The 22,050-nt window shown below is 39.8% G+C and overlaps 1 protein-coding gene across 1 annotated transcript in view; it reads right to left on the reverse strand.

The window, feature by feature from the left end:
* FYB2 (FYN binding protein 2) overlaps positions 1–22,050 on the reverse strand; it is a 137,610-nt gene that overhangs the window by 55,328 nt on the left and 60,232 nt on the right. The window contains exons 5-7 of the mRNA XM_045802237.2: positions 13,898–13,998; positions 3,696–3,730; positions 1,020–1,051 (exon numbers count right to left, since the gene is read on the reverse strand). Coding sequence (XP_045658193.2) covers positions 1,020–1,051; positions 3,696–3,730; positions 13,898–13,998 — 168 coding nt within the window. The remainder of the gene's footprint in view (positions 1–1,019; positions 1,052–3,695; positions 3,731–13,897; positions 13,999–22,050) is intronic.

Consider the following 22,050-nt stretch of genomic DNA (forward strand, 5'->3'; position numbering starts at 1 on the left):
AAGAAACATGGAACTAATCATGTGACCTGTACCTCGCAAGTGCCCAGCACCATGCTAGATGCTAGAGGGTAATTATGGGGGGCATGAATGGAGGCAGGCCAGAACTCAAGGAGAGACATGAAACAGGATTCCCCCGTGATCCAGTGCTTGTGTGGTTGGCCTCCGCCAGGGAATTTTAATATTTGCTTCTCCAGACCTCACCGACCATGCTTACTCTAATGCATTCAAAGTAACTCCAGGGGAAGAAAGATAGACACAGACCCTGTAGGGGCAGGTCAGAGAAGGGCCCTTGACAAGGTCCTGCTTTGGGCCCAGAAGTACGAGAGGTGTCAGGAACACCAAGAACAAGAAAACACATGCCCTTCTCATAAGGAGCTCCTACACAAGAAGGGGGGGGGAGGGGAGGGAGGGGAGGGCGAGTGAGGACGAACTGGTGTGTCAGCAAACAAGTGACGCGCAGTGATGTTACTGCAAACTTGTGCACCTTTCAGGGAAGGGACTGGCTACTTCTCTCGGAAGGAGGGGAATCAGGAAGGCTTCTTACAGATGGGAATGTTTGATGGTCAGGAGATGTTTGCCAGATTGTTAAGTGGGGGTGAATTAAGGCAGCAAAGGCACAGAGACTTGAAACGGCATGGTGCGTTTTGGAAACTAAGTTCTTTGGGAGTCACATGATGGTTATACGCCTATTTGGCTGTGTGCTTCCCACAGTCCAGGAGCCCCTGAGGGTAGCGGCCAGGTCACCGTCACTGCTACCACCCCAGTTGTTAGCAAGTGGCCGGCACACGCTGGATACTCAGTGTTTACTGATGAGTGTGGTGTGGGCTGGAACAAGGCAAGAGGGAAAGACCGAGCAGGACCCCTGAGTATCTTCTCTGTACCAGGTACCTTACAAGGTGCTGGGGAAGCCGAACCGGGTCAGTCTCTGCAAGCATAGCTGACCCATTGAGGTAAACTGATTCAGTCATCAGAGGGTCAGTGGTCAGATTAATGCTTTTTCATTTGAAGATAAAACTTACCTAAGTTCTTGATGGAGACCACTCTTCCAAGGCTGAAAGTAAAGAGGGAAATGGTCATTTTCGTAAACCAATCCAAACCATGCCTTTGTTGTGTGATTACAGATCATTAGAGACTTGACCAAAAGACCAGGCAGGTGAGGTCTCAGGAAGGAGCAAAGGTGGACACTGACAACAGAAACTTCCAGGAACCCTGGCCAGTGGAACTGAAGGTCAGTGGGAAAGGAAAAGAAGCATTTCCAGCGTGATGGTGCATGCCAGAGGGAATGTATCATCTGACTTAGAAGAACAGTCCTCTGCATGCTTTTCCAGGAATGCATCTGTAGAATAAAGCTTTCCCATCATTTGGGGAAACACGCACTTGTGATATTGGAACAATGTTTCAGCGGGCAGAAGTGGTAACACAAGTGTGTGAGTCATGCTGGGAATTCTCCCTGGCTGGCTGTGAACCCCCTGACCTGAAATTCACTCTCATATGACCTAGATTTGGCTCTGTTAAGATTATGTCCCAGTGACCACAATGTTGTAGCTTATTTTTTCAGTTGTCACATAGATCTGATTCATTATTTTGAATCTAGACAAGAATGCTGTAGAAAAGAGAAAATAGCTAAGCCTCAAAAATGCTGCTCCCAAGACCAGCCTAAATGCTCATTTGCCCTCCTTTGAGGAGAGCCCCGCAGGCCTTCATTTGGGGACGTCTGGTTTTTATTTTCCGTATAATTCTAACAACCCGGATGGTAGAGTGACAAGTCAAATGGACCTCTGCCACAGTATTTACAGGTTGTTGAGCCTCTCTGAGCCTCCGGTTCTCCCCTGTAAAATCCAAGCAGTGGTCGTAGCTTACCGGGGAACACTGAGGACAAAGTGCTCCCACTTTGGTACAAGTGCCTGACACGTAACAAGGACTTGGTACAGAATTTTCCACGTGAAAGACTCCCTGCTAGACACAACGATATTGACAGAGAAATCAAAACTGTCAAGAGAACAGAAAACAATGACAGCAAACAGACTTGTGGTTTGGTGGGAAGACAACTAGCTCTGAACACCTAACAAGGGACTAAAGGCACTTTTTTTTTTTTTAAAGATTTAGCACAAGGAGGAAAAGTGGTAGGGAGAAGCCGATTCCCCGGCTAAGCAGGGAGCCTGATGCGGAACTCGATCCCAAACCTGGAATCATGACCTGAGCTGAAGGCAGATGCTTAACCGACTGAACCACCCAGGGGTCCTAAGGGACTAAGAACATCTTACAAAGAAGAGCACGAACTGTAGCCATTCAATCCCTTATGTTCCTGAGGATTCCATGTCATGACGACAGGGTGAGATCAGATTCCGTTCATCCAGACAAGAATACTGAGATGAACACAATACACGTTTGAAAGTTAAGATTTAAAAGTTAAATATACGGGGCACCTGGGTGGTACAGTCAGCTAAGCATCCAACTCTTGGTTTCTGTTTGGGTTGCGATCTCGGGGTTGTGGGATCGAGTCCCGGGTGGGCCTCTGAGCTCAGCATGGAGTCTGCTGGAGAGTCTCTCTCTCTCTCTCTCTCTCTCCCCCCGTCCCTCCCCTTGCCATCTCTCTCTCTCTCTGAAATAAATAAATCTTTTTAAAAGAAGTTAAAAATACTTTCATGCTTTTTTTCTTTTGAATGGGATAAACTCTAGTTATTTATAGAGTTTACTTATGCAGAAAAGTTTATTATTTTGGAGAAGTTGCCAGATAATTGAAGCATTTTAATAGACTGTTTGAACATTCATTAATAAGAATAATCATTTATAGTTTTCTAGCTAGAAAGTGCACCCACGAATGAACAGTCTTTTCCAGTAGGTGTGAGAAAACAAGCAGAAAGACGAAAGATCTTGACTAAATGACCCCTGTGAGAAAAGAGCGAACCTTCACTGACCCAGTTAAAAATGAGGTGAGCACCTACTGTTGAGTTCTCTCAGCAGTTCGGTGAAACGAGTACAAACCCCCTTATTTACTGGGCCTGTTCTCCAGCAGATGTGGTCACCGCGGGGCACCTGCTTCCTGCCTCACGGAGAACACACCGTTCTCCACAAGACGCACCTGGAGCCCAGAGAGGTAAAATGCCTGGAAGAGATGCGGGCGTTTACTCTCGAACAGTTTCCCTGAACTGACCTTACTCTCATCCCCACAATGACCCCAGATGTGGGTACTTCTATTATCTCTATTTTACAGGTGAGGAAATGGAGGTTCGAGATCACAGAGGCAGGTGCTGGGAGTGGGGCCAGCAGGGGCTCTGCCTGGGCCCTAATCAAGTTGCTCCAAGGTGGCACCTCACACTGTGCCCCCCAGGAGCCAGAAAATGTGCCTTCAAAGGGCTGGTCATCCTCCCGAAAGTGCAGGAGATACAAATTGGGCTGGTGCCACAGCACTCCTCTCTCTGAGGGGCCGCTGTTAAAGGCCAGTTGATGCTGGCCGCCATAGATAACGAGCCGGGAGTGGATTAGGGCCAGCTTCTCCCTCCCCTCCACACCACCTTTTCTATCTCTGTTATTACAGGCAACAGAATCTTAGCAGCTGGAGTCTTGGAAAAGCCTCAGGAACTGGGAGAAAACCGAAAACAAAGACCTTTCTCTTCACTCATAAAAGACACCACTTTACAGTCAATTGTCTACCTGTTGTAGTTATAAAGTTGGTAAAAAAGAGGAAACAATACCTCTCGGGGTTCTTCAATTTCGACTTCATAAGTTGCTAAAATAAATATGGAAAAAAAAAAGGTATCAGAGGCAGTTTATTCACCCGTTTCTTACAGCAGCCAGGGGTCAAGCAATTGTGAAGGATGGCAGAGTTCAGTTTTCTCCACCTCCAGAACATGGAGCTGTGTGAGGCTTTGTCTGTGTGGTCTGGGGAGTTCTCGGGTCACTGACCATGGCTTTCGTCTCTGTGGGGATTTCCAGGATGGAGGTATGTCAGTGAAAACATGTGAAACAATGTTAGGTTTCCTGTTTCGGTAAATAGATACATACTCCATGCTTAAGAGACAGCACTGAAATTTAGCGGTTGCAATCAGAAGGGGAACGTGAAAGGGAAGGGAAAGGAAAAAAGCCCTCCTCCAAGGGGGGAAAAAAAAGCCTAGATTCCACTTCAACAAAATGAACTCCATTGCTAGCTTGTAAGTGTCCTGCTCCTTGACCGTTTTGTTTCCCTAGCCCAGCTTGGAAAGAGGGGAGTGGCCACCAACTGAGGTCTGGATTCCTTCTGATTTTTTTCTGATCGTTCTGTGGATTTTATAGAATGATGTGACGCCAACCTTAATTATTAACAAACACAAGTAGTGGCAAGAATGTGGGTTCAGAGCCCAGACCTGCCACTTCCTACCTGTGGGACTGCAGACAAATTACCTCATTTCCTTGAGTCTCAGTTTGCTCACTTGAGAAATGCAGTCAATTAGTACCTGCCTTACACAGTTAATGGGGAGATTAAAGGAGACGATATAAAAAATGGGACATGCCTAGCAGAGCACCAGATATTGTACAGAAAGTGATGGGTTTTTGATAAAATTGCTTATTTTTCTTTGCTGAAATGTCATCTGTAAAAGTTTCCCCCTACTCTTAATGAATATGCATGCATAATAAGTAGGACTCTCCCCGTTTTTTCTTCTTTTTCTTGCTGTGAGGGTCCTGAAGCTTTAGTTTAGAAAAGTGACCAAAAAACATGTTGCTTTTTTTTTTAAGTAGGCTCCACGCCCAGTTTGGAGCCCAATGCAGGGCTTCAACTCATGACCCTGAGATCAAAACCTGAGCTGAGACCAAGAGTCAGATGCTTAAGCGACTGAGCCACCCGGGCGCCCCTGTTTCATTTCAAGGTCGTCATTATTCCACACATACAATCTATTGATAAAACAAATGAAAGCCTAGGTTTTCTTTAGGGACTGCCTGCATGTGATTGTTTGACACAAAGAGCTAAAATTCTCTGTAGATGATTAATACTATGCACTTCAACTGGAGCCACTGTACACTTTCACTTTTTACTGAGTTTTGAATCAAAATGTATTATTTTGCCATTGCTTACTTTAAAACCCTTGTTTAGCTATTAATACACAATAAACATTTGCTTATGATGCAGTTCTCTCCACATCCATTCCAAATATGGATTTCTTTTCCAATTTTAAACATGATAATTTCCCTCCCTCAATTGATGTATCATTCTTTGTTTTTCAAAGAAATAACAAATCATGATCTTTTTGCTTCTCATTGCCACCTGGGGAGAGGGGAGATATTATTATTCTGTCTTATTTCTGAAATGGGGAAACCAAGGCTCAGAGGAGGCTTACTTGCCAAGGCTAGGACACAAAAATACATGCTGAATTAATTATGCATTCATAATTCGATTATGATTTTTTTTTTAACAAACTAGCGGTTCTCCAAAGATAAGTTTTGCCATCATAACTTGCTCCCAAGGAAGGAATATAAAGGACAAAAGACTGTACCCCAGGGGGTCAGGAAGGGACAAGGAATCATAATAGGAGGACACAACCCACAACACTGGAGCCCATGCTCTCCACTGATGAGCTTTATTCCAGCTGGGGGAAAAGGACACATTATCACAAGATGGTCCTCTGAACCTCCAACTGCTGGCACCATAACATGACCACAGCTTGCAGGCTTTGCCTCCATGTACTACCTCCCTGTGCAACCTTGGAAAAGCAGGAGGTGAGAGGACTAGTACTAATAATGTAAAAACAATAATAAAAAGCAGCTAACATTTTTTTTATACTTACAAATAGCAGGAACTATACTAAGCGTTTAAATGTATGATTTCACTTAATTCATACAATGATCACTACTGACACCCCCATTTCACTGATGAGGAAGCAGATGTCCAAAGAGTGAAGTAACTTGCCCGAGGTCACTCCATTAGCAAATGGCTTTCAAACTTCCTCCCAGCTACGGAATCATTCATTTAAGTGGAATATTGCCCACGAGCATACACAGAACTTCTCTGGTTGATGTTACCCTCAAGGTCTCCAGTACCCCTCAGGACAGTCCTAGGGCCTAGGAAGCGCAGTCTGAATGGCTAGCCTAGATGACCTCTGAGGACAATTCTGCAGAACTTCTAGAACAGCCTAAGTCCTGCTTACCCACATTTTACATATAAGGGCAAAGCCTCAGAAAGGCACCCATGCTGAGCTGTGCAACCCCAAGGGAATGGTCTTTGTTTTCCTGGCATTGTTTTGAAGGGGACGAACTCATACAATGGTGATAGCGAAAGCTAACCATCTCATCCTTCCCCTTCTTTTCCTCCCTCCCTCTCCCCCTCTCCTCCAGAAAGGTAGCATTTAGATTCCTTACCCTTGGTGAGCAGAGAATGAAAGAACAATCCATTCTGAGTTAATCTTCGTAGAAGATGTGAGACTTACATTGAGACTGATTGATTTTTACCTATGGATATCCAATTGTTCCAATACCATGAAAGGCTAATGTTTACTCCATTAAATTCCCTTTTATAATTTTGTAAAAAAAAAAAAATCAGTTGGACACACTTGTGTAGGTCTCAGTTCTGTGTTAATTCTGTTCCATTGTGCTATGTGTCCTTCCCTGCCAATGCCACAGTTTTGATTACTACAGACATAGTTCTTGAAATTAGCTACTCTGCTACCTCCCAGTTTTTCAAAGTTTGTTGTCGTTGTTGTTTTTAGCTATTCTAGTTCCAGTGCTGTTCTATATACATTTTAGAATAGTCTTGTTGAATATATTTAAAAAAAAAAGATCTTGCTGGGATTTTTATAGGAATTACATTAAATCTGTCTATCAACTTGGGGAGAATATTTTTTTCTCTATGGTGTTTTACAATCCATAGACATGGTATATCTCCCCCATTTATGTAGGTTTCCTTTGAATTATTTCATCAGCAATTTGTAGTTTTCAAAATTTAAGTCTTGTAACATTTTGTTAGATTCAAGTCTATTTCTCTTTAGCTACTATGAAGGTTATGGTATTTTCTGATTTTAGTGTGTTCATTGCTAGTATATAGAAATAGGATTTTTAAAATTCTATTTTGTATCCTGTGACCTTGTTGAACTCATTTATTAGTTCTAAGAATTTGTTTGTTTTTTGTAAATTCCCTGGTATTTTCTACCTAGGCAATCCTGCCATCTGCAAATAAGGACAGTTTAATTCTTTGATTTGTATACCTTTTATTTCCTTTTCTTGACTTATTACACTGGCTAGAACTTCCAGCACTATGCCAAATAGGAGGGAAGACTGGACATCCTTGCCTTGTTCCCAGTCTTGGGGAAAAGTATTCAGTGTTTCTCCTTTAAGTATAATATTAGCTATAGGCTTTTTTTTTTTTTCAAAATGCTTTTTTTTTTCAAGTTGAGAAAGTTGCCCTCTATTCCTATTTTTCTGAGCGTTTTTTTTTTATTGTAAATGGGTATTGAATTTGTCAAATGCTTTTCTTCATAGATTGTTATGATTGTGTGATTTTTCGTCTTTAGGCTGTCAATAAGGATTTCATTGATTGATTGTTTTGGATTGATCTCTGACTATTGAACTAGCTTTGCATCTCTGGATTAAAGAGCATTTGGTTGTGGTATAATTCTATTTTATGTCTTGCTGAATTCTATTTGCTAATATTTTGCAAAGAATTTTTATGACTATACTCATGAAGGATGTTAATCTTCTTGTGCACTGTCTCTGTCTGGGGTTGTTTGTCTGGGTTTGTTATGTAATACCAGCTTCTCAAAATGAATCAGTAAGTGTTTCCTCCTCTTCCATTTTTTTCTTGGAAAGATTGTATAGAATTGGTGTTAATTCATTTTCAAACATTTGGTAGAATTCTCCAGTGAAATCTCCCAGGACTTTGAGATGGTCTTTTGGGAAGTCCTATTTTCTGTTAATTAATTTATTTTTAAATTTTAATGCCAGTATAGTTAACATACAGTGTTATAGCTTTTTTTTGAGTTTTAAAATTATGGATTCAATGAACTTAATAGTTACAGGGCTATTCAAATGATTTATATTAACTTGACGTAATTTGAGTTTTTGAGGAATTGTTCCATCTTTAAATTGTCAAATTTAGATATGTAGAGTTGTTCATAATATCCTCTTACTGTCCTTTTGAAGTCCACAGAGTTTGTAATGATATCTTTGTTTCATTCTTGATATTGTTCATTTGTGTCTTCTGTTAGTCTTGCTAGAGGTTTGTCAATTTTATTGATCTTTTCAAAGAACAAGCTTTTGCTTTCATTGATTTTCTCTGCTTTTCTGTTTTCAATTTCATTTATTTCTGTTCTTAATCTTTTTTCTTTCCTCCTTTCCACTTGCTTTAGGTTTTTCTCTTCTCTTTCTATGTTCTTGAGGTTGGATCTTGGATTTCAGGATTTTCCTCCTTTTTGATGTAAGCATTTAGTGCTATTAATTTCTCCTCTGCATTCCTTAGGCTGTGTCCCACAGGTTTTTTAATATATTTTCGTTTTCATTCAGTTCAATATATGTTTTGATTTCCTTTTAGAAATGTGGGCTTTTGTTTCTAAGTGCTTAGAGAGTTTTCTGTTATCTTTTGGTTACTAATTTCTAGCCTGATTACATTGTGTTTAGAAAATACACTATGATTTCAGTTTTTCAAAATGTGCTGTTTTATGGCCCAGAATATGGTCTATCCTGGTATATGTTTATGGATGCTTGAAAAGTATACACTTTCTGCTCCTGTTGCACCTTCTATAGATACCAGTTAGATCCTGTTGCTGATGGTGTTGCTGAATTCTTCTGTATCCTTGCTGATTTTCTGAGTAGGTGTTCTGTCAATGTGGAGAGAGGGGTGTTAAAGTGTCAAACTATGAGTCCATTTGTCTATTTCTTCTTTCAGTTTGTGCTTCACATGTATTACAGCTCTGGAGCTTGGTGCACACACACTTAAGATTGTTTTGTCTTCTTGATGGATTGACCCTATTATCATTACATATCATTACATTCACTTCTAAGTCCCTCCGCATCTCTTGTAATTTTCTTTGCTCTGAAGTTTGCTTTATCAGTTATTAATATAGTCACACCAACATTCTTTAAATTTACATCTTCCAATCTCTTTTAATTGGCATATTTAGGCAATTTACATTTAATGTAATTAATGCAATTATTGATATATTAGGACTTAAGTCTGCCCTTTCTTATTTTCTGTTTGTTCTGTTTTTTGCTTCTCTGTTTGATATTTCCTGCTTTCTTGTGGGTTACTTGAACATTTTTTAGAATTATTTTTGATTTACCTATAGTGGTTTTTTTTCTTCATATCTCACTGTATAGCTTTTTAGTGGTTGCTCTAGGGATTACACTATATGTACACGTAACATCACAGTCTACTGGTATGCACATTTTATTAGTTCATGTGAAGTATAGAAACCTTATTTTCCTCTATGTCCCTTAACCCATTCCTTATAGTGGTCTTATATATTTCTTTTATACACTTAGAACCATATCAGATAATGTTAAGAGTTTTTGCTTCAACCATCAAACATAATTTAAAAAACTCAAAAGAAAGAAAATATGCCACATTTACTCACATTTATATTCTTTCCATTTTTCTTTCTCTTGAAGTGATGGTCCAAGGTTCTTCCTTTTATCGTTCCTTTCTGTCTAGAAAGCTTCCTTTAGCCATTCTTTTAGGATAGGTCTGCTGGAAAAAATTTTCTTAGTTTTCCTTCATCTCAGAATATCTTGATTTCCCCTTCAATTTTGAAGGATATTTTCACTGGTAATAGGATTCTGGATTGATAGTTCTTTTCTTCTTGTGCTTGAAAAACGTTGTGCCACTTTCTTCTGGATTTCATGGTTTCTGATGAGAAATTCAGTCATTCAAATTGTTTTTCACCTATAGGTAATGTATCATTTCTTTTGCTGATTTCAAGATTCTTACTTTTTATTTTTAGAAGTTTGATTATGTTTTCATGTGGATTGGGTTTATCCTGTTTGGGATTTTCTTGGCGTCTTCAATCTTTTGTTTAATGTCTTTTACCAAATTGGGAAAGTTTTCAATTTCTTCAAGTACTTTTCCAGTAGCAGTCTCTTTCCCCTTTCTTTCCAGTACTGCAATTTAAGACTTTCATTATAGTCCCACAGGTCCTTGAAGCTCTGTTCATTTTTTTTCCCCCTGGTCTGTTTTCTTCTTTTTGTTTAGATTGGGTAATTTATATCATTTCTTTCAAGTTTATGGATTCTTCTAGTCTCCCTATTCTGCTGTTGACCCCATCCAGTGAGCTTTTTATTTTTCTTATTGTATTCTTCACTTCTAAGTTTCTATTTCTTTTTCTTTACATCTTCCATTTCTTTGCAGAGACATTCTATTTCTTCTAAAAATAGAGTAAAACTCTATTTTTTGTGTTTCAATCATGTTCATAATTGCTCATTAAATATTAATATTAAATATTTAATTTTAATTTCATTAAATATTAAATATAAAAAGTATTAACAGCTGCTTCAAAGTCTGTCAGAACATGCTAATACTTCAGTTGTCTCAATGTTGGCATTTACTGATCATCTCTTTTCATTCAAGTTTAGACCTTCTTGGTTCTTGGTATGATGGGTAATTTTCTGTTGAAACCTGGACATTTTAAGTATTATGTTATGAGACTGTGAATATTATTTAAAGCTTCTGTTTGGTTGGCTTTTCCTGGTGACAGAAATGGGATGATTTTTTCCTGTCAGCTGAGGGTACATATCTAGGTTCTCCACTTCTTGGCTTTCCAAGACTCAAGTGAGGGGTCTTGGGCTCCTCACTACTCCTGGGCAAGAGTGGGCACTCCAGTTCCCCACTCAGCTTCTGCTGATAACACCCTGGCTAAGAGTGGTAGGAGTGCTTGTTTTTCTCACATTTGGCCTCCTTACTGCTGGGTAGTTGTGAAAGTCCTGATTCTCCACTGGGTCTTCTCTAACAGCCCAACAAGGAGAAGAAGGGGCACCTTCTGCTGGGTGGGAGACTGGAATACAAACTCCCTATGAGGTCTTCCTTGTAGGTGGAGTTTTGTTACTCCTGAAGGATGAAAGTCCTAGCTTCTGACTTAACTTTCTCTGCACCACCCCAGCAGAGGGGCTGGGGTGCATAATTGCAGCCTGATGAGGGTGGGTGTCTGGGATCCCCACTCAGCATTGGCTGGTGGGGTGGAGCCATACTTTTTTCTGTGATGTTTGGCTGGAGTAGAACAGTTACTGTCTAGAGGCTATCTGTTTTTCTAGACTGCCCCTTTTCTGGTCCTTTGGCTAGAGAGAACAGGCTTTTGCTAGAGATGTTTCTGTTTGTACCTACTGGTATTTCTGGATTGCTGGCTTCTTCAGCTCCAAGTCTGGGATATATGAGGCAAGAAGAAAAGCCAAGAAATTCACCACCTATTCTTCCTTGGGTTCGTAGGCCTCTAGCTGGTGTACCTTCTTATTTCTACCTTTTCAGAGTCTTCCAGTTTTCTTGTGTTTGTTTTACATATGATATCCAACAGTTTTAGTTGTACTTAGCAGGAGGAATAGGGAAGAGTATATATACTTCATCTTTCCAGAAGCAGAATTCCACTTGATTTTAAGTGTATTCTTTTACCAAACTCTCACAACAATGCCACAAAGGCGATATTATACCCATTTTACAGATGAAGACACTGAGGTTCAGATGTCATTCATCCAGTAAAGCGGTATGAAGATAATGGAAGATAAATGGGGGAAGAGTCAAATGAATAAATTCAAGTGGGAGTAAAATAGCTCCCTCTCTTTTTGTTTGTTTGTTGTTGTTTTCTATAGGGTAACTACATCTTGGCCCTTTAAAGAGGAACAAGGAAAGGGGTGGGGACATGTAACAGGATCCTTTTGATCCCAGGCTGTAGTTCTTCAGTTTCTTTAGCCCTGGCAGGTTTCTATTCCTATCCCCCACCAGGATGTTCTCTGGCAAGGGACGCCCTTCACCATCCTCACCTGTCTCCCACCTTCCTCCCTTTATGTTACCCCCGTGCTCTGTTACTCTCAGCTGCATCAGTGGCTTATCTCCCGTGCCCTCTCTCTTTCAGCCGTAAGCACTTGCCTCTTTATGAAGGAAATGAAGAATCCTTCAGTGAAAAACTGAAGAGAGGCTTGAGGTAGTGGCTCCTTCTTTGGGTACCTCAGGTGATGTCCCCTGGCAGGCCACCTTGAACACTGGTGGCCTGGGAAGAACAAATGCAGGCCTCTGGTCCAGCTTCCCATTTTCAATCCTCAGCTTCACCCTACATGACAAGGGGCCTTGCAAATGTCCAAATGCCATCCACACCACCCCCCCATGAACTGCTCTCCGTGTGGCCCAGTCTGTCCTGGGACTTAGGGAAGAGACCCAAGCAGGACCTCAGGCAGTCACTTGGAAGGGGGCATTCTGGGGGTCTCATGTATCCAGAAAGTGAAGGTATAGGCTCCAACGAGAGCATCTAAATAGCCCTATGAGCCCTTTGTAGAAAGGCATGCAGTTGGAATTTAGTCCAAATGGGGCCCATGGCTTTTCTATTCAAAGCATGGTTTATAAACCAGCAGCATCAGCACCACCAGGGAACTTGCTAGAAATGAAGACTCTCAGGCCCAACTCCACAGCTACTGAACCAGAATATGTTAAACAAGATCCCCATAGGATTCATATTTTAAGTGTTAGAATGTGAGAAGCCATATTCTGATGCAGATGCCCAGACACGCCAAGAATGGAACAATATTGCCTTATGGGGGTGAGAGGGGACAGGAGTTGCTTGTCTTATGACTAGTATTTTATAAGCCATATGGGAGAATCTAGACTTTGCCGAGTGTAAGAGTAAGAGAGAGGGAGCTTTTCCAGTAGTTCTTCACCCCTTTATTTCCTGGGGGAGGGGAGGGAAATTTGAATGGATCCTAACTCCTACCTTACAAACATCTTACGTATATATTCCCAGGCAAATGACTTCTCCCAGACTCGGGCTTTTTCTCCACACAGTAAAGAAGCTGTGTCAGAGGATCTCTCTCTCTAACCCTCCCTCCAGGGAAGCAAAACATCCTTGAATGGGAGCAGCATAAAATTGTGAAAACGGCATGCATCTTAGAGGCAGTCTAAGTTTGTTTCACATTATAGCTCTATCATATATTCCTTGTGTGACCTCTCTGGCCCTCAGTTTCCTGTCTCAAAAAGTGGACTAATAAAACTGCCGCATCAGCAGGGATGCACACAGAGGACCTACTACAGAAGTGTGGCCCATGGTACAGGGTCAGAAAATACTGTTTATTCCAGCACAAACGTTTATGCCTTTTGTAGAGAATCGGCTGATCCTACAGGCAGAACGAAGACACAGAAACTTGTAGAAATGTTATGAGTCCCTGCTTCTTCATTTTCTCACCTGACGGGGTCTCTTTCTTCATAGAAAGGTCTGAGCTTTGTCGGCAATACCAGAGGCGGGAAGACTTAGCTCTGAACCAGTGGTCAGATCCATTAAATGAATGCTCTGCTCCTATTCAGACTAAACACAGGGACCTAATTCTCGTAGTCTGTTATCTCCCTCTCCACACACGGAGTTACCAGGGGAGTTTAAGAAAGACACCACAAGAAGAGAGATGAAGTTTCTATAGGAAGAGAAGGAAGAAAAATGAATCACCCTATCTTGATTTTCCCTCCCACGTATCTACAGAAAGCAAGGCATCTAAGTAGATTGGTGAAGGAGAGAACAGAAGTGGTAGAGAGAAGGCAGCACTAGGAGTTGTGAGATAGCATTGATGCCCGACTGGATTTATTTATATTTTTAAGAGACAGGCAGGAAAAGAAAAAAAAAAGAAAAAGAAATGAGATGGTAGAGCAGCATGGCTGTGAATTTTTCAACTGATAGTTAGCTAGAGGGAAAATGCCATTTTTGCCACATTTTCATTCCATACAGGGTTGCAATATTAATTGGCTTAGCAGACTTACAGTCAGCAATTTCTTTTGCGGTGCACAGGTTAATGGAGTTGCTAGAGTGTTTCAGATATGAAATTGTTGCCTCATAATTATGTGGTTCTTCAAATTCAGCACTGAAAAGCATGGAGAAAAAGGTTACTTAAAACACTGCTTGAAACATATTTTAAAACTTTTTGTTTTTTTTCTTCATTAGAGAAGTAGTATGTCTGACAAATATGGCGATTTAAACAGATGTGGAAGGCACACCACCCCTACTCTAAACATAGGAATTCTGAAAAATATACCACCACAAAGAATTACATGAAGAATATATAACTTATCTAGAAATCAATAAAGTCAAGTCTCCAGGTGTCAGATAGAGAGAGGAAAGCACCACGGAACTAAGGATGTAAGTGAGAATTACATGCAAAGGAAAACTGAGACAGATAAAGAAAAATCTTAATGGCTGGGTGACTGAGGATTTACTTTGAGTCAAAAGTTAAGTCTGAGCCACAGGCCTCATCTGAATGGGAAGCTAGAACCAAGCTATCAGCATGAAGTTCAGAGTCACGAAATGCCATTTCACCTGTAAAACAAATTGCAAAAAATATGTGTGCACTTTCCCAGGGCCTAGCAGGGAAGATTGGTATCCAGCTATGATTGCTGGAGCTAAAAGAATCACCCATGAGAAATCAGAAACTTGAAAACCAAGTGCAGGTGGGGTTCTAAATATATACTGTGTATTTCAGAGACATGGAGACAAAATGGTGCTTGCACTCTAACCCTCTCTTGTAAAGCGAATCCGAAATCATTCTGTAAAGATGCTTCTACAACCCAAGGTACCTGTGGTGGCCGAAAGAAACAATTTCCACTTAAAACAAGCTTATAGTAAAAACAAACAAACACACACAGAGATGAGTTACCACACATAGTCAGAAGATATAACAGAATGACGGAATTAAATAACAGAATGGCATGAAAGGGACTTTAAAATAAGTGTTTTTAAAAAAATGTTCAAAGAAATAAAGTAAGGAATAAAAGCCATTAGGTAAAAAGAAAATAAAAAAAATAAAGATGTGAAAAAAAGTAGATTTAGGGACAGGAGAAAGGAGTACAGAAATCATTAGTTCTTGTAATAGAAAATTTAATGTAGAGATTAAAAAGTAGATTAGACACAGCAGAAAGAATTGGCAAATTAGTTAGATCTAAGGAAGTCGCCCAGAATGTAGCACAGAGAGATGAAGAGATGCAAAATATTAAAAGAGAAGTTAACAATGGGGAGGATGGAATGAGAAGGTTCAACGTATATAGACTAGGGATTCTGAAAAGGAAAGAGAAAAGGGACGATGAAAAGGAATCAGTATTCACATGATAATACTAAGATTTTTAAAACTGGAAGGGGACATAAATGCTTCTACTGAAGCAGCTTCAACAAGAAGAAATATGATAAATCCACGCTTTCATACTCTGTAATAAGTAAGCATAAGTCAAAGGAAAAAATGTAAAAGCTCTGTGAGAGAGAAGAGAGATTACTAAGGAATAGCAGACGGGCAAGGGGCTGCTCCTTAGCAGCAACAGGTGGTGGAGACTGTGGATAATATCTTCAGCTGAGGAAAGAGATCAGTAGCAAATTATCTTTTACCTCAATTATCATTAAAATTGGGGGAGAACAAGGACCTTTTCTGAATACCGGTACACATATTTACCGCTCATAGATCCTGGCTGAAATACATCAAATCATTCAAAGAAATTGAACTTGTACTGAAGTAGGACATAAGAAAGAATGGTGGGGGATTACACAGAAAAGATGGCCGAGCAGGAAATCCTGAACTCACCTGGCCCCACAGACACAGTGAGATAACAGCTTCATCTATTGAACGAACTCCGACATTGACTTCAAGACTGGCAGGACAGGCCTTCCACTATTGATTGCACAGAGACCACATGGAAAATGGTAAGGGCGGAGAGGCATAGTTGGGAAGCAAATCCCCAGCAAGACTATCCACAAATGGGAGGGACACCACAAGCAGGAAGAAGCAGGAGGATCAGACGCCACCCTAGGAACCAGGGACCTGCATTGGGAAGATGAGTCCTCATAACATCTGGATTTGAAAACCAGTGGGGCTTAAATTCTGGAGCTTTAATATCAGCAGGTTTAACTCTGGAAGAGCTGGAGGGTGAGGGTGAAAAGAAACTGAGTCCCTGCACTTAAAGAGCCAGCATAATAAATAACTTGGCTTAGACACAGCACAGAAGCAGCGGTTGGAAAGGTGCCTGGGTAGACGTCAAATTTTATTTGCTACTCTCAGAATGGGTGCTGGTGGGGCAGGAACCTTCAGGGGATTTCTCTAGGAACAAAAGCACTGGCAGGTACCATTTCTCCTCCCCTCCCCCACTCTAGACATTTGTGGGACCCAGCACTAAAACTCTCTATCTAACTTGCTAGCATCACATGCCCCAGCCCTGTGTTCACCTGCGGACACACCCCATCCAACCCACCCACCTTAGCAGGTGTCCCTTCAAAACAGGTCCTGTCTGGCCATAGCCTGCATGTGGCCCCAGCAGAAATCAGTATCATTCCAAAGTGACTCCTGCCCTGGGGAAAAGGGGAGACAGTACTACACACCAGCATGCCCACAATTCCAACTGGTTGTGCAGGAAGTGGGCCTTGCTGTGGGGTGAGCCTGCAACTGTGGCAGAGAGACTAATTGCAGACATCCAGTCTGACTGCTGACCCTGCCCACATAGGAGCCCCCTATGGTCTCAGGCCTCTCAACAGCTCAGGGACCAAACCCCGAGGGTGTGCTCACAATAGGGGGAGTGGGTCATTGCAGCCAGCTGGTCTGAAGGCAATCACAGCTCAGACACAACAGTAAGGCACACACAGCCCATACGGGAGACATCCCTGGAGTGCCTGGTTCTTGTGACCTGGAGGGATTGTGTTACAGGACATGATAGGACCTCTTCTACACAAGGCTACTACTTTTAAGACCAGAAGATGTATTTGCCCTCCCTAATATACAGAAACAAGCATAGGGAGTTAGACAAAATGAAGGGACAGAGGACTGTGTCCCACATAAAAAGAATAAGACAAAAATCACAGCACAAGAGCTAAATGAAACTGAGATAAACAATATACCTGATAAAGAATTCAAAGTCATGGTCATAAAGACATTCACTGGACGTGAGAAAAGAGTGGATGATCTCTGAGAACGTCAATAAAGAGATAAGGTATATGTAAAAAACAACCAGTCACAGACGAAGAATCCAATAACTGAAATAAGAAATACATGAAAGGAGGGGGCACCTGGGTGATTCAGTCAGTTAAACGTCTGACTCTTGATTTCAGCTCAGGTCATGATCTCAGGGTTGTGAAATTGAGCCCCACATTGGGCTTCACACTGGGCACAGATCCTACTTAGGATTCCCTCTCTCCCTCTCCCTCTGCCCTTCCCCCCCTTAAAAAAATACATGAGAGGGAAGCAACAACAGATTAGAGGACTTGGAAGAACAGATCAGCAATCTGGAAGACGGGGTGATAGAAAGCACCCAAGATGAATGGGGAAAAAAAATTTAAAAATGAGAATAGATTAAGGAAACTCAGCGACATAATCTAGTGCAATAACATTCACATTATAGGGGGTCCCAGAAGGAGAAGGAAAGAGAACAGGGTAAGCAAAGAAACTTCCTTGAAGAAATAATAGCTGCAAACTCCCTGAATCTGGGGAAAGATACAGAAATCCAGATCCAGAAGGCAAAGAGAAATTCTAGCAAAATTAACCCAAGGAGGTCCACACCAAGACACATAATAATTAAAGTGCCAAAACTAAATAAAAAGAGAATTTTAAAGGCAGCAAGAGAAAAGAGCTACATACAAGGGGAACCCCATAAGGCTATTGGCTGATTTTTCAGCAGAAATTTTACAGGCCAAAGGGAATGGTATGATATATCAAAATCCTATGGGGGGGGGGAATCCTGCAACCAAAAATAACCTACCCGTTAAGGTTATTGTTCAGAATAGGAGCGGTAAAAAAATTCTCAAACAAAGTTAAAGGAGTTAATCATCACTGAACCAGACTTACAAGAAATGTTAAAGGGAATACTTTGAGTGGAAAGAAAAGGCCATGAATAGAAGAAAATCATTAATAGAAAAAATTTCACAGGTAAAAGCAAACATATAATGAAGGTAGTAGATTAATCACTGATAAAGCCAATTTGGATAAAGCCAAACACAAAAGTAGAAAAACCAATTATATCTACAAATAACAGTCAAGGAATACACAAAATAAAAAGATGTAAAATATATCATATACGAAAAACATAGAGAGGGGAGTAAAAATTTATCACTTTTAGGATGTGTTCAAACTTCAGTGATCATCAACTTAATAAAGACTGGCATATACGTAAGATGTTATATATGAAACCAACGATAACCACAAATAAAAAAACCTTTGATACAAAAAAATCATAAAAAGAAAGGAAGAAAGTATAACACTAAATAAATACATCAAACCACAAGGGAAAAGAATAAGAAAAAAAAGGAACAAAGAATTACAAAAACATACAGAAAACAACTAACAAAATGACAGTAAGTACATACCTACCAACAATTACTTTAAATGTAAATAGACTAAATGTTCCAATCAAAAGACACAGGCCGACTGAAAGGATATAGAAACAAACTCATGTAATATGCTGCCTATAAGAGATTTACTTCAGATCTAAAGACACATGCAGACTGCAAGTGAAGGTCTGGAAAACATATACCATTTAAATGAAAGTGAAAACAAAGAAAGCCAGGGAAGCAATACTTATATCAGACAAAATAGACTTTAAACAAAGAATGGCACTACATAATGGTAAGGGGACCAACCCAACAAGAGGATATAACAATTATAAATATCTATGCACCCAACATTGGAGCACCTAAATAAATAAAGCAAATATTAACAGACTTAACAGTAGAAATTGACAGTAATATAATAATAGTAGGGGACCTTAACACCCAATTGCATCAATGGATAAATCATACAGACAGAAAATCAACAAGAAAACAGTTCTGAAGCACACATTAGACCCAATGGACCTAAGAGATATATACAGAATATTCCATCCCAAAACAGCAGAATACACCTTCTTTTCATGTACACATGGAACATTCTCCAGGACAGATCACATTAGGCCACAAAAGAAGTCTCAATAAATTTAAGAAAACTGAAATCATACCAAGGATCTTTTTGAACTACAACAACATAAAACTAGAAATCAATTACAAGAAAAAATCTGGAAGGAACACAACTATAGGAGGCTCTATGTTACTAAACAATGAATGAGTCAAACAAGAAATAAAGGAAAAAATAAAAAAAATACATGGAGATAAATGAAAATGAAACACAATGATCCAAAATCTTTGGGGTGCAGCAATACAGGCCTACCTCAAGAAACAAGAAAAATCTCAAATAAACGACCTAACTTTACACCTAGAAGAGGCAGGAAAACAACAAAGCACAAAGCTGGTAGAAGGAAGGAAATAATAAAGATTAAAGCAGAAATAAATGAACGTGAGATTTAAAAAAAAATGGAAAAGATCAATGAAACCAGAAGCCAGTTCTTCAAAATGATAGACAAAATTGATAAGCCCTTAGCCAAATTTATCAAGAAAACAAGAGGAGTTAAATAAAAATAATCAGAAATGGAGGAGTAAGAACTGATATTATAGAAATTAAAAGGATTATGAGACCATCATGAACAATTTTATGCCAAAAAATTGGACAACCTAAAAGAAATGGATAAGGTCCTAGAGGTATATCATCTTCAGAAACTAAATTAGGAAGAATTACACAATTTGAACAGACTGATTACCAGTAATCAATATTGAATCAGTAATCAAAAAACTCCCAACAAACAAAAGTCCAAGATCAGATAGTTTCAAGGTGAATTCTACCAAATATTTAAAGAGTTAATATCTACTCTTCCCAAACTATACCAAAAAATAGAAGAGAAAGTAACACTTCCAAGTTCGTTCTATGAGGTCAGCATGATCCTGATATCAAAACCAAACAAAGACCCTACAAAAAAGGGGAAACTACAAGCTCATATCTCTGATAAACATAGATACCAAAATCCTCAACAAAATACTAACAAACCAAATCCAACAATACATAAAAAAAAAAAAATCAAGATCAAGTAGGATTTATTCCAGGATGCAAGTGTGGTTCAATATTTGAAAATCAATCAATGTGATATATCACCTTAATAAGAGGAACGATAAAAATCTATGATCATTTTTACAGAAGAAAAAAGGACATTGGAAAAAATGCATCTAAAAAAAGAAGGAAAAAATGTATCTATTTATGATTTAAAAAAAAATCTCGACAAAGTGGGTTTAGGGATAATACACCTGAACATATAAAGGCCACATAAGAAAAACAGCTAACATTATACTCAAAGGTGAAAAGCTGAAACTTTTCCTCTAAGATCAGGAAAAAGACAAGGAAGTCTACTCTAACCACTTTTATCCAATACAATACTGGAAATCCTAACCACAGCAATCAGACAAGAAAAAGAAATAAAAGGCAATCCAAATTGGTAAGGAAGAAGTAAAATTGTCACTATTTGCAGATGACATACTATATAGAGAAGCTCCTAAAGACTCCACCAAAAGACTATTAAACTGATAAATGGTTCAGTGAAGTTGCAAGATACAAAATAAGTAAACAAATATCTGCTGCATTTCTGTACACTAGTAGTAAAGTAGAAGAAAGGGAAATTAACAATTCCATTTACAATTACACCAAAAAGAATAAAATACCTAGGAATAAACTCAACTAAGGACATGAAAGACCTGTACTCTGAAAACTATAAAACACTGATGAGAAAGAGAGAACATGAGACAAATGGAAAGGTATACCATGCTCATAGATTGGCAGAATTCATATTGTTAAAATGTCCATACTACCCAAAGCAATCTAGATTCAATGCAATCTCTATCAAAATACCAATAGCCTTTTTCACAGAACTAGAATAATTGTATGTAAATTATCATATGCATATAAAATATTTATAGTATGTAGAATATACAAATTATAAAATTTCTATGGAATCACAAAAGACCTCGAATATCCAAAGCAATCTTGAGAAAGAAGAACAAAGCTAGAGGTATCACAACCCCCAATTTTAAGATATACCATAAAGCTATAATAATCAGGAAAATATGGTGCTGGCACAAAATTAGACACATAGGTCAACAGAACAGGATAGAAAGTCCAGAAATAAACCCACACTTATATGATCAATTAGTCTATGACAAAGGAGGCAAGAACATACAATGGGGAAAAGATAATCTATTCAACAAATGCTGCTGGGAAAACTGTACAGCTGCATACAAAAGAATGAAACTGGACACCTTTCTTACAGCATACGTAAAAATAAACTCAAATGGATTAAAGACCTAAATATGAGACCTGAAACCATAAAACTCCTAGAAGAAAACGTGGGCAGTAATCCCTTTGACACTGGCCTTAGCGATATATTTGTGGATGTCTCCTCAGGTAAGGGAAACAAAAGCAAAAATAAACTCTTGGTACTGCATTAAAATTAAATGCTTTTGCACAGCAAAGGAAAGCATCAACAAAACAAAAATGGTGGGAAAAGATCTGTTTTTTAAAGATTTTATTTATTTATCTGACAGAGACAGAGACAGCCAGTGAGAGAGGGAACACAAGCAGGGGGAGTGGGAGAGGAAGAAGCAGGCTTCCAGTGGAGGAGCCTGCTGTGGGGCTCGATCCCATAACGCCGGGATCACGCCCTGAGCTGAAGACAGACGCTTAACGACCGAGCCACCCAGGAGCCCCTGGGAAAAGATATTTTTAAACAACATATCAGATAAGGGTTAATATCTAAAATATATAAAAAGCTTACACACCTCAAAACTGAAAAAAACCAAATAATCCAATTTTAAAATGGGCAGAGGGGGGCACCAGGGTTGCGCAGTTGGTTAAGCGTCTGCCTTTGGCTCAGGTCACGATCTCAGGGTCCTGGGATTGAGCCCTGCATCAGGCTCCCTGCTCAGCAGGGAAGCCTGCTTCTTCCTCTACCAGTCCCCCTGCTTGTGCTCTCTCACTTGTGCTCTTCTCTCTCTCTCAAATAAATAAAATCTTTAAAAAAATAGAGGGCAGAGGACCTGA

This window comes from Ursus americanus, chromosome 12, assembly GCF_024610735.1.
Source record: "Ursus americanus isolate L20-20 chromosome 12, mUrsAme1.1.p, whole genome shotgun sequence".
In the NCBI taxonomy this organism is placed as follows: domain Eukaryota; kingdom Metazoa; phylum Chordata; class Mammalia; order Carnivora; family Ursidae; genus Ursus; species Ursus americanus.